Source organism: Gymnodraco acuticeps, unplaced genomic scaffold, assembly GCF_902827175.1.
Source record: "Gymnodraco acuticeps unplaced genomic scaffold, fGymAcu1.1, whole genome shotgun sequence".
In the NCBI taxonomy this organism is placed as follows: Eukaryota; Metazoa; Chordata; class Actinopteri; order Perciformes; family Bathydraconidae; genus Gymnodraco; species Gymnodraco acuticeps.
In genome coordinates, this window is record NW_022991154.1 from 8,317,359 (window position 1) to 8,329,981 (window position 12,623).

Genomic DNA, 12,623 nt, shown 5'->3' on the forward strand with positions numbered 1-12,623 from the left:
GACAAATACCCAAAAATGCAGAAACCCGTTATGAAAACTGTAATGACGCACATATGTTATGTTTTGATCTGTGTTTACTATTTTTATTTATTTATTGTATTATCAGATAGTATGGTACTGACCTGATAAACATGTAATTCCATTTTGAGATCAGTTATGGAGATATATCTGATCTAATCTAAGCTGTTTAGTGTTATATACAACTACACGATAATATTGGCTCAATATTTGCCATCTCAGATAACATGAGTGTTTTCACTTGAACATGTTATCCTTAAAATACTTTCATTTCTTTGTCTTACCCATGAATAAAATCTAGTTTTTGAGGTTGGTGTGCAAACTTGATTACCTCAGCGTGAGGTATTTTTTAAACGTGTGACAATTATGGATTAGGGTACAAAAGCGGTAACTCTGATTCATCTTCAGGTTCCAGCAAAGGTCACACACCTGATGGGACAATAACAGTGACCTTTTAACAAATATGTGTAAAAGTAAGTAATTGATGACAATAGGTTATGTGATGCATCATCACTGAGTCACGTGTTATAACGTATACCACACGTAAACATTCTGTCTCTAGATACAAAGCAAAAATCTGGAAAAATCCAAAGAAGCCGGATTCTTCTGCCCAGGTGATACATTTGCCAATAAGGGTTGAGATTACAGGGCCAAGATCAGTAATGTACTTAGGGATATGTAAAGACAGATCATTTAAATGATTTGCTTGAGTTAATTGTGTCTTTGAGCCCTGATTGATCTTGATTAAACAATATTTTTCTATGTATCCATCTGAAATCCTGAAATCCGGATTCTACTGAATAATATATATAGGATTGAGTGCTAGACTGTGTCCCTGCAGTGGGGAGGGGTTCTTCCACCCCACACACAGGGTAGCCTTCAGTTTGAGTAACACTGAGCAGACAGGTGGAAGAGAATTCCTATTACCCACAACGACATGAACCAAGTGTCTCTGTCTACACTGGACTCATGTCGAGTCACTTCACTGGAAGTCATTTGGGTTGGCTGGCAGCTAATGAGCCTTCCTGCTGTCCACAGTGCTGCAGGAAGGCTCATACAGTCAATCAGGCAGGCTGCTGGGTCCGCTTATACAGCTGCATGAATAAAATATCCAGATTATAGAAAGATACTACAGTGCACAAAAAAACCAAGATTTCTGGTTATGGTAGCAGGTATGCCATTACATTAAATATGGACCACCAGGGAGAGTTTTTAAAATGCCTCCCCGAATTACGGTGGATATCTGCAGTATTTGGAAATGTGCTATTATAAGGAACTATAGGCCTCTCGGTACAGAGTATGCTAAATTCAAATCCAGGGGTCCAGACTCTAGAATGGCAGAATGCTCAGTTTAGAACTTGTGTATTTCAGGCAAATACACTTGTTGTGTGACTTTTTTATTTGTATTTACTCTGCATATACATCTACTTTTTTCTCTTTCAATACCCAATTATGTTGTTCTTTAAATGCCAGAGCAAACAGCAAATATTATGATACAAATGTTTTGTTTAGATGTTGTTAATTCCGGTTACATTTCAAAATGAATTACACGTATACAAATATTTAACTCTTTCCTTTTGAAGTAGTTACAAACTCATACCGATTGCTAACTCTTTTCACATTCATTATTTTGATCAAAAATGTATATCCTGAAAATAAAACAAAGAAACTAAACTAAATACGTGTTATTTATATCCGAAACGCGCTAAACAAATCTTCATTTAGTATTCATACCTCAGCTTTATATTGTTTTATAGCTTTATCTTTTTTAACCATATTTATTTAAACTATTTTGGACACATTTTCAACTCCGAGTCCGTCGAAAGGAGCCAGTTGAAGTGGTTCGGGCACCTAGTTAGGATGCCACCTGGGCGCCTCCCTAGGGAGGTGTTCCAGGCACGTCCAGCTGGGAAAAGACCAAGGGGTAGACCTAGGACCAGGTGGAGGGATTATATCTCTTCGCTGGCCTGGGAGCGCCTTGGGATCCCCCAGTCAGAGCTGGTTGATGTCGCCAGGGAAAAGAAAGTTTGGGGCTCTCTGCTGGAACTGCTACCCCCGCGACCCGACCACGGATAAGCGGGAGAAGATGGATGGATGGATGGATGGACACATTTTCCTTTCCTCATGAACTCATTTGACTGTAACACATAGTTCTGCTGCATGTGTTCTAATTTATGTTTGAACATTCCTGAAGTCCATACTTACTACTCTAGTTTTGACCGACGTATACTGTCTGGAATGATTTCATTTTTACTTTATGTACAATTATAATTTAATAGTGCAGTTTTGAAGTCCATCTAATCTGTAAAATTGAGAGCATGTGAGTTCATAAAAAGTATGTTATTGGTCTCATCTGTAACATTAAGATCAAATGTGTGATATTTTGTATGTATTTCCATTACAAAGACCATGTATTCTTTAACACAAGTCCAAATATCTTACTGAAAATATCAATGATACTGTAGCTGCTGGCACCTTGGAGATTTAAGGTAATAGGTGTCATGGTTCTCTTAAATAAACTTGGTATAGCAAACTGAACAAAGCTGAGATCATGTGCCGGCCTCTGGTCCCTCTACAGTGGAGTTAGCACCTCTGTAAGCCGTCGGTTCCACTCTTTAACCTACAGACTTACTCGCTGTGATGCTGGGCCTCATGTGCTCTCATTAGTGTATTGTAATTTCATTGATTTGCATTCAGTGGTTTTCAAACAAGCCCTAAACGCAAAAAAAGCTGCTCTATAGGTTTCTGTGCATGGTGGTAATTAGTCAATAAAGCTGCAGCCTACAGCTCAGCCTCGATTAACACACATCCACTCGAGAGAGAGAGAGAATGTGGACACGCTGGGAATATAAAAATGAAAGCAAAATGACCTATCCTGCTCTTTGTCCGCACACACACATAAACACTTTAACATATCAGACAGGGGGCTTTGAGGCCTGCTCCCTAGCCATACCTCAAAGCGCTGAGAGCTGACTTTCTTCCCCTTCTTCATCCAGGTGATGCGGGGTTTGGGCTCACCCACGGCCTGGCATACGAACGACGCCACTCCTCCCGAAATCCCCGTCTGGTCATCAGGGGACTTTATGAAGCCGGGCATGCCTAAGAGAGGGAGACAGAGAGACAACGGGAGGGAGAGGATGGAAGAGAAGATAACCAGTGTCAGATAGAGGCCCGCCACAGAAACAGCTCCAGGCAGAATACATGTTTTTCACATCTATACATCTGCTGTAGGTTTGAAATAACAATATGCTGTCACATGCCACAAACATTCAAATGCATATCCAGTAAAAACAGCCAAATACTAGACACACATGTCACTCACAGAAGGTATCAACAGGAGTCAGACACATACAGTAATACCCCAAAGTCAGAAATAAGTGTGATGAGATTCACTGTATGCTTCATTTATGTCATGCTTATCTTAAAGGACCCTCAAGTCACTATTTGTTTCTATCTGGTGCTCTACAAGCTTACAATGGGATGGAACACATATTACTGTAAAGCAGGGGTACTCAAATACAAATCTTAAAGGTCCAAAATAAATGTTTCAATAAGACAAAGGTCCGTTTATTACGGTCATTCAAACTTTTAAACAATTGCAACAAGATTCTTAACACGAGGTTGCAAAAACAAAAATAATCTGTATGCAGCAGTTTTCATTGTTATTGTTTCTGTGCTTGACCCCTCAGAGTCGCAGTGTAAGAGCTGCACAGTTATGAATAAAGGCAGCTGCACCCTCTTTCATTCAGCATTCCCATTATTGCTTTATAAATGTCTTCCCCCCCCCCCTTGTGTGTCCACTGAGGTTCGTCAGGCCCAACACATCTTCAACAAACTCCCCCTTTGCCTCATCATAAAAACTCACAAACACCAGCAACTGAGCATTGTCAGTGGTGTCAGTGGACTCACCCACAGCTAAGGAAATGCACTGTGCATTTTTTATTCCATCACAAAGGTGATGAATCAAATCACCAGCCAGTATTTATGTTCTTCTGGTTGCTGTGGAATCTGAGAGGGGGATTTACTTGATTTGACCTGTTATTTCCTCTTTTTGTTTGCCTTCAACATGGTCTCCATCACTTCAGTCATGCATTATTTTATACTTCAGTTATGATCCAGTGGAAAGCCCTTACCTACTGGCCTAGTTCAATCAAAGTGGTTACTTTTTTTTGGCTGGGCAGTGTAGTTTTAAACACCGTCTTATTTGACTTTCTCAGGACTTAAAACAGTTTTTTGGGGGCAGACCCCCTCAAAGAAAACAATATATTTACACACGTAAGGTCATCATCTTAATAGTTGTGTATGCTCATCCGTGAGCAGAGCATCAAGTTGACATGTCTATTACAGCTGAATGCGGGCGGTTACCATCTTGTTCAGCAAAACGCCTCACAAACGTATTAAGATCAACAGCTTTAGTGCGTTTTGATTCAATGCTGAGTACAGTCAAACTGACAGTCTCTTCTCTGTCATTGTAGACCGCAAATACCTCATTCCTTCAGTGCTTGGGTCCGAATGCTTCTCGTTTTGCGCCGTCCAGTTAAAAATGAAATCGCCGCCAAATCGTATGTCCACGCTCACGCCAGGACCGGGGGACGTGCATGACGTGCATCTTGTGCTGCATTCACTTGCACTCGAACATTAGAGACTTTCTCTCATAAATGTCCGATGAGCCACAACTTTTCTTTCAAAACAAAGCTGCCAACTGGGGTGGCAGCTGGGGTGGCAAGGCCTACTTTTAGGGTGTCAGTTGCCACCCCGGTAGGTGAAACTAGGCTACTAGCTACAGTACAGATGGAACTAGATTAGCTGTTAACTCTCGCTCTGAATTTTTTTTGTTTTTGTTTTAATTCTCGCTCTGACTTAGACAGGTTGAAAGAGACACACACATTTTTCCCACCCGCATTCCGCGAAGACCCGCCCTACTGTGCCTCTGATTCGCAGATTGTTTGGGGGAAAAAAACGCTGACTGGATGCTGAATGTGATTGGACCAAAGCGTTGACACACACAGGTGGAACACAGTGGAACAGTCAGACATGCAGAGCGCTGTTTGCAGTGGACATAGCGGAGAATTTTGACTCGTTGCGAATGCGTTGTGGCGATGTCTCACATATAATACAGAGAGATCATACATATGAAAAGTATAATTTGCTCAGAGTCCGGAGACAGTGCTGGTTCGGTCCGGATCCGGACCGGAGTCCGTAGTTTGAGGATGCCTGCTGTAAAGTCTGCTAATAATGCAAATGTATTACACATTATATTCCTGATCAACAGTTGGTGTGGGTAACAGGCAATGTGCTAGAACAATTGGGAAAATACACTGCTAGCCAATGTAACTATCATTATTATATAATTTAAAAAGGGATTTAAATAAGTTTGCCACCAATGAAAAAAGAGAACAGTAGGCAGTAGACACGTAAGAAAAAGAGGAATAGTCAAACTCACTATTTTGTAAATCTTAACAGTTACAATAATAATGGGGGGGGCGTTCGATTCCAGTTTTGGATAGTCTGGTGTGGTTTCGTTCCATTTCAAACAGCTGTTTGACGGGCGTAACCTTGGCGCACTGCCAATCCAACATCCAGTCCCAGAGCTTGAAGATTAATCACGGGGACAGTAGTCCTAAACGATAGCTGGGGATTATGGGTAGCGTAGTGTCTTCGGCCATCCTAAACTCAGAAATGTTTTTCGGATTTCATATCGCATTAACACCATATCCCTACATGCATTGCGGCTAAAACATCCAATCAGCGAGCTTAAACCATAGCTGAGGATCTTGGGTAATCAGTTCAGTGGCTGTGTATCGCAATGATGCTCAAAATGTCCCTTATAGGCCTACGTCTGTTTCCGGTTATTTTTATTTTGAAATTCAGTTCCTGACGGACGCCAAAAAAGCCCGAGATTATGGAATTAAACCAATAAATAAAAACAAGGATAATTGTGTGTTATTGGTGAGTAAATAACTGTGTGTTATTTTGAAAAGAATAACAAATTAGAAGGAAAAAAGATTTTAAAAAATACAGATTTCAGTATTCTGAGGCTCTGAGCCCCATTTCTTTTCCTCACAGACGTAAAAAAAAGTCAGACATTATACGATTTAAAATAAAAACAATAATCGTGGCTTGATATTGAGTAAGAACATGTTTTTATGAACCCCACAGCTTCCGGTCTTCCAAGACCCGACCGGACAAAAAGACGTGTTGCAGGCACGAAACATACTACGAATAGAAATACATTGCTTTTAAAATCGTTCTGTGTGACATGAAAAAAAGGGGAAAATCGTGTTGGTGAACACGAATCAATAGATTAAATGTCGTGACTATAACACGAAATGCCGTGAGACTGGGTTGGCATGAGATAGCATTAGCATCTTCAGGCCTATGCCATTAGCCTTGTAACCGTCCGGTTTAAGCTATCTTTGGAACCTCAAAGGGCTATATAACCACTGTCTAGAGTTTCGGGATAACAGGTATATCTACTGCAATGTTAATCTACAAAAGCACTGGGACTTTTTTTTACCCCAACCAGAATTGTATTGTTCTCCAAACCACTTTTTTTGGAGGGAAAACTAAAAGTGAACAAAGTTTGTTTTTAACAAATAATTGAACCAATCCCTTAGCATCAAACTAGTGGAATTCCAACTATGGCAAGTACATCAATCTGCGACACGTTACAGATAGCATGTTTTTCAATAATTTATTTGCTTAGTTTGGTCAAATAAGGATGTTTGATTTAAACCTGTCAGATTGACTGTCTTCTTTTGATTCTTGCTCATCTGACATGCTCAGACATAGCAGTGTTTCCATGTTTCCAGACCTGAGGCCTGTACTACGAAGCTGGTTCAACCTAACCTGGATATGTTTGAGTTAGCCGGTTGGCCTAATCCAAAACATACGCGCTCTTGCTAAGCGGTCCTCCGACGCGGGTTATCAAGTGGATCGCTCAAGCCAGCCGTGTCCTATCTAGTTAGGTGCGCGTTCACATGAAAGGGGTGGTATTTGGAGCATTCGACCAATCACAAACATGGACAAGCGTACTGACAGCGCAGCGTCATACTTCCTGAATGAAAAGTTAACTATATAATTAGACAAATATGAAGACGTTAAACTTTAAACATCCATGACTTAAACACTTTATCCAGGATAAAAGCCACATAGCTGCACCTGCAAGGTGAATACAGCTGGTAAAAGAACAAGTGTTTGAATGCGTACATTAACAGGTTTATGATATCACTGCCCCGTCTAAGACACGATCTGACTTTAATTACATTTGACTTGAGTGTTTCGTCAACTTAATGTGTTGCTTAAAATAATACTTCTGCATACAGTATGTGACACTGTGAGTGTTGCACGGCCAGATACGGCTCAAGAAGCTGACTCAGATAAGGAAATATATGATACATTATGATGTGATATGATATGAATGATAATGGGACACATCGACGTCTGCACTCACAGTGCCGCGGACTGTACTTAATGTTACTTTGATCCGGTTACTTATGTTGTGGCAGATATTTTAGTAAGCTTTCTCAACACAGTCAGTTGATTTTTGCTGGCCGTCTTTCCTGCAACGGCAGTTTTTCTGTATTTCCTTTCTCCTGTAATATGACTTGATCGCTTTAAACTCCGCACACTGAGCTCTGATTGGTCAGCAGGCAGTGCTTTCACTGAGTTGATCTCTTAGCCTGCAACCTAACCTGCTCCGGGGCAGGTTATGCACTCAGCATAAGTTACCATGGAGATCTAGCCCGCTAAAAAGAGAACCAGCGTCGTAGGACTGGAAACCCAGAGTTTTCCCTGAAGTTAGCCGGCTACGCGAAAATCCTGCTTCGTAGTACAGGCCTCTGGAATGATGATGACAAAACTACAGAACAAACCATGTCGTCTACAATACTTCCCCTTTTTGAGCACAGGCCGTAAAAAAACTACGTTCTTTGACTATGAGTATACTCTTAGTCCCATGATCGTTTGTCCATTCAGTTTGACACTAAAGATCAAAGTTCACAGGAGATCATATCATTTTCCCGTATTGTCAAATTGATTAATCTCAATCAGATTGGATTACGATATTCATTTCTGGAAATGTTCATAACACTGATGAGAAATTTTATCTGTCTTCATAATCATCAGTCAAATTAAATGTTGACACTAATTACAGCTCCACAAGATTAATGGTCCATTGGATCAAGCTAGTCATCTGTGGTGCTGTTATGCTAGAGTTGTTCCTTATGTAGAGTTCTGGGCCATTCTTTGGCAGGACATGCGGTCCTGTTAAGACTCTGATACTAACAGGCACAATGCCCAGACAGCAGTAAATGTAGGGTGGTTAGTAACTAATTTAATATTCAATTATAGAAGGTCCATTACAAACAATAGAAACAGTAACATCACTGTGTTCCAACTCAGAGGCCATGCCTTTTGTCGCTTGAGCAAGAATCACAATGCCTGAGAATATTAGACGATACTGTGGAAGTGTTGTGGTTAAATTAATTAAAGTATTGTCATCCAGCGGTTGCCCCTACAGTCTGCTGCATGTCCTCTGTCTGCATTTCTCTTCTAATAAAATATTGTTTCTCTGCTATATCTGTAGATAGCAGCAGGACCCAAAGGTCAGTCTCCTCACTTGTGTGGTCTGTCTTGCATAGCATAGATGGTCTTTCATTCCTGCAGCTAACCAAACACAAAAATACCTACATGTTGAGTTAGAGAAGTCGAGTGAGCTTCTGGTAAAAAGTTGCTGTTGACAGCTTCTTCTTGGAGACCATTAATGTATTTTTAAGCAAGGTATGTGTAACCGCACACAACACAACAGATAAGCGTTATATTCAATCAAAAAATATGTATTCTCAACCCAACTGTATAGGAAGGTGCAATCTAGAAAACAGTTAAAAAACATTCCCCACACCCTCCCACTCACTGCTGAAATATGTAGTTGTATTATAACATTTTGGTCTTTTCGACCATGAGGTATACGGGCAGCATCACAACACTTCCATAAATCCTTTCAGAAATGGTAGGGTGATAATCTGTCAAACCAATCAGCAGTGCCCTGATTGGATGACAGAGTGGTGCAGTGAGGACAAATTATTGTAGGACCACCCAGAAGCTAGCATAGCAAGGGCTCCTTCGACAGACGTTTACTGTTACACATTACTGATACTTACACATTGTGTTAAGGAAAATAATCTCCATATTAACACCATTTTGTGGATTTCTTAAACCCTGAGCCTGTTTTTCAGGTTTCAGGCTCGAAAATGACATTCCCAGAACAAATGACCATATCTTCCCTTCTAAAAGGGTTAAATTAATAATCTTTTTTTCTCAAAGTAATGATAAACCTGTGAGTTGGATGTAGAAAAGTCAGAATAAATATAGATGTTTTTTATTTTAAAGAAAATTCAGATTGAACATGGTAAAAAACTGTAATTATAGTGTCCGTCCAAAAAATATGTTGTACTTATAGTGAAAACTAACCTTGGATGATGGGTTAGTAGACTAAAAGCTTTAGGAATCCAAAGTACAACATATAATAAGTGCCCTGTATCAAGATTGATGCAAAACAAGTGAAATTTGACCTTTTTAGACAGATTTAGCGAAAAAAAAACCCTCTTCTGGGGCCATTTGGGTGGATTTTCCATATCTCTGGCCCCCCTTGCTGGATTTTGACATGTGACATATCTTTCTAACCGTCAGAGCCAATGGAATCGAGGGGAACTCCCACATAGTCCTTATTTGGTAATGTGTGTCTGTTAGACTGCCGCATGGCCAAGACCGGAAGCAGCAGCCACTCTGGTAGCTACCATTAGCAGCTAACTTTTGCTCTGCGATTTTTACATAAAAATGGAATTATGGATTATAAATGAAATAATTTTTTTATACAGAGACGTTAAAAACCTATGGATTAACCAATTCAGCCGCGTTTTTTCTTGTTTTAATGCCATTGAACACGTCTTTTGATCAGATTGACAGCTACGATGAGACGATCTCCCTAGAAGCTCCGTAAAGGTACGTGTTGTGATGTCTGTGTTTGCTTCCCCTGTCGCGAGTTCGGATCACTCAGTGATGATACTATATACCTAAATAATCTGTGGAACCTCAGCTTTAATCGGATATCTTGTATGTGCAGCTACGATAAGTAATAAGGGTACTTTTATCTTGAGTTCTGTGCCAATGTCCGTTAGCATTTTTCGCTAAGGGGTCATTTAGATGCTTCTTATGAGACTTGTGTTTTGTTTTGGTAAAAATGGTTTGTATCGTCAGTTAGCTGAGATTATTCCCGCTAATCTGGTATAACACATTAATAGGTTCTTAAATATTACGATCCCCTGAGACACAGTGTTGTAAAAAAAAAAAAACAGGGTCCCCGCCGGCGGGGACCTTGGGGTTTAACAGCTTAAGTAAATGAAATCGCCGGACGTGAAAAGCTAACTTTAGTTTGTAAATGAACTACATCACGGTTGCATGGCTGCATGTTACCACAGCTATGCTAAAGCGGCTAATTTAGTTACTTGTTAGCAACTGCCATTTTTAAGACACATAAAAGCTTTCGGAAATTCACCAGTAGGGTATTTACTGACCCATTTTATGTTGTGGAACAAAACATGAAAATCTCTTACGCTAGTGTTAACCACAGACCTTCTATCAAAGTCTAACCACAGATGCGTTCGAAAACAAGACAAGGGAACAGGAAGTGGTAAGATGCTTACTAATTTCAGAGTTTGAGACTTATTACCGCACCACTCTGTTGAGGCAGCACTATGTATTGTGTATGGAAGTGTTTTTATGCTGCTCACACCTGACTGAGACGTTCACATATTTCAGCATTAAGCAAGACAGTGTGGGGGAGTTCTATCTGCAAACTGTTCACTGCTAACACAAAATGTGTCTGCAGAACATTCACAAGGTTTAAATCCATTATCCCCAGCAGGGAGCCATGAAGAGCATTTTGCAGGCAAGACGAGACATTTTCACAGCAACTTTTGGTAACTGATAAGTGCGGTGCTCTCTAAAGTTCAATGTGATGCAAAACCCATTTGTGCAGTTGGAGCCAAGAGTTGCTCCCCAGGTACATTTCCATGGAAACCAGAAGTAGAAGTAGTACAACAGGTTTGTTATGGGGTCCTGATGATGGTCAATGTACAGAAGGGAGATACTGCCCTTTACAGCTCTGTGCAAAATGAAGTTTGCATTCAGGGTTTGCATATCAGAGGTCTCAAGGAGGCGGGTGGAAAAATAGTGGTGAGTGGATCGTACCATTATTAAGCTATTTATTTCCCATGGCTGCTGTTTGCTCAACCTGAGGCTTGACACTCTAAATGTAAAACACGCAGGGTCTCTCGCCTCGCTGCACTGGCAGCCGAGAGTTGTCTTTCACTTGCATTCTTCTCTGACCCTATGCTTCCTGTTTCTCTTGGGAGTACTTCCTCAGAAATTTTTCCATTTGAACTCTCACATAATTTATGAGGATAGATGTTTATGATGAGAGAAAAGTGGTAAACCCAGTATTATGGAATCACTTAATCGTGCAATGGAAGCAGGCATCATCTACTTATATTTTGTACTAAAACTTCATGCATATAAAACTTAATGAATGATGAATCTCCATTTAAAAGTAGAGGCCAAATAACTTTTGGTTAAAGACCCAAGCCTTCTTTGCATCTAGTACATTTCACATCTTTGTAGAAAAGTTGTCTTTTTCTGGTGGATTGCTTGCTGAACCATGCTTTGACCTTAAAGTGTGTTCTAACTAAAAAAAGAAACCTCCAACCACTCTCTACTTTGACAAATCGTAAATAAACCAACCAAATCCGGCAAAAGCATTTTGAGGTTCAGAGATCAACAGAGTGGTGAGAAGATTAGAAAGATGTGTAACACATTAACACCACACATCGAATGGACCAGCTCCTGCTAGCTGCGCCACTGACAGCTAATGGCTAACCTTCTGGATGAGTTCATTACACTTTCAGAGCGTCCAGCTACATTGACCTTTGAAACATTCAAAATGTGAGTTAAAGCTCTTAATGGAATGGCTGTACTCAGTCAAAGTGTTTGAAAGAGAAGAATTCCTCCTTTCACATTTGAACTGTTAAGCAGATTCTGCCTCTTCCTTCCATCTCTAGGTTCCTTTTTGTTTAGTGTTAGTCTCTACTGCTGCTTTTAGTAGTGTTGGCGAGTAGATGTTATGATTCCAGTTGCAATTGGACATGATTGATGTTGGTTGATGATTCTAGTGACAGTCCATCCCAATTATCAAAAGCTCACCATGTTTTTTTTAATGTCAAATCAAGCTTTCGAATATGTGGCTGGGGTTAGGTGTTAAGTTAAGTGTTTATTAATAATTAACAGGTAATTCTGTTAAAAAGCAGGAGACCACTCAAATGTTTTCTTACATTTCAATCTCTACATACTGTATATGGCAGCCATTCCATTCCAGTAACTGTTGAATTCCAACACAGAGAAACGTTTTCAGTAGTTTATAGAAAAAGAAAGAGAAAGTTATTTTACTAGATTTTACTCAAACACATACCTTTAAATAATAAAACCAGAGAAACTGATAATGCTGCAGTGGTCCCTCAATTTTTTCCAAAGCTGTATATCTCTTAGGTGTG

The 12,623-nt window shown here is 40.1% G+C and overlaps 1 protein-coding gene across 22 annotated transcripts in view; it reads right to left on the reverse strand.

Annotated features, from left to right (window-relative positions):
• The window catches only part of ptprfa (protein tyrosine phosphatase receptor type Fa), a 315,231-nt gene that overhangs the window by 185,868 nt on the left and 116,740 nt on the right, over positions 1–12,623 (reverse strand). For all 22 annotated transcript variants that reach the window (XM_034237428.1, XM_034237408.1, XM_034237427.1 and 19 more), the window contains exon 3: positions 2,972–3,117. In XM_034237428.1, the coding sequence (XP_034093319.1) occupies positions 2,972–3,117 (146 nt within the window). The remainder of the gene's footprint in view (positions 1–2,971; positions 3,118–12,623) is intronic.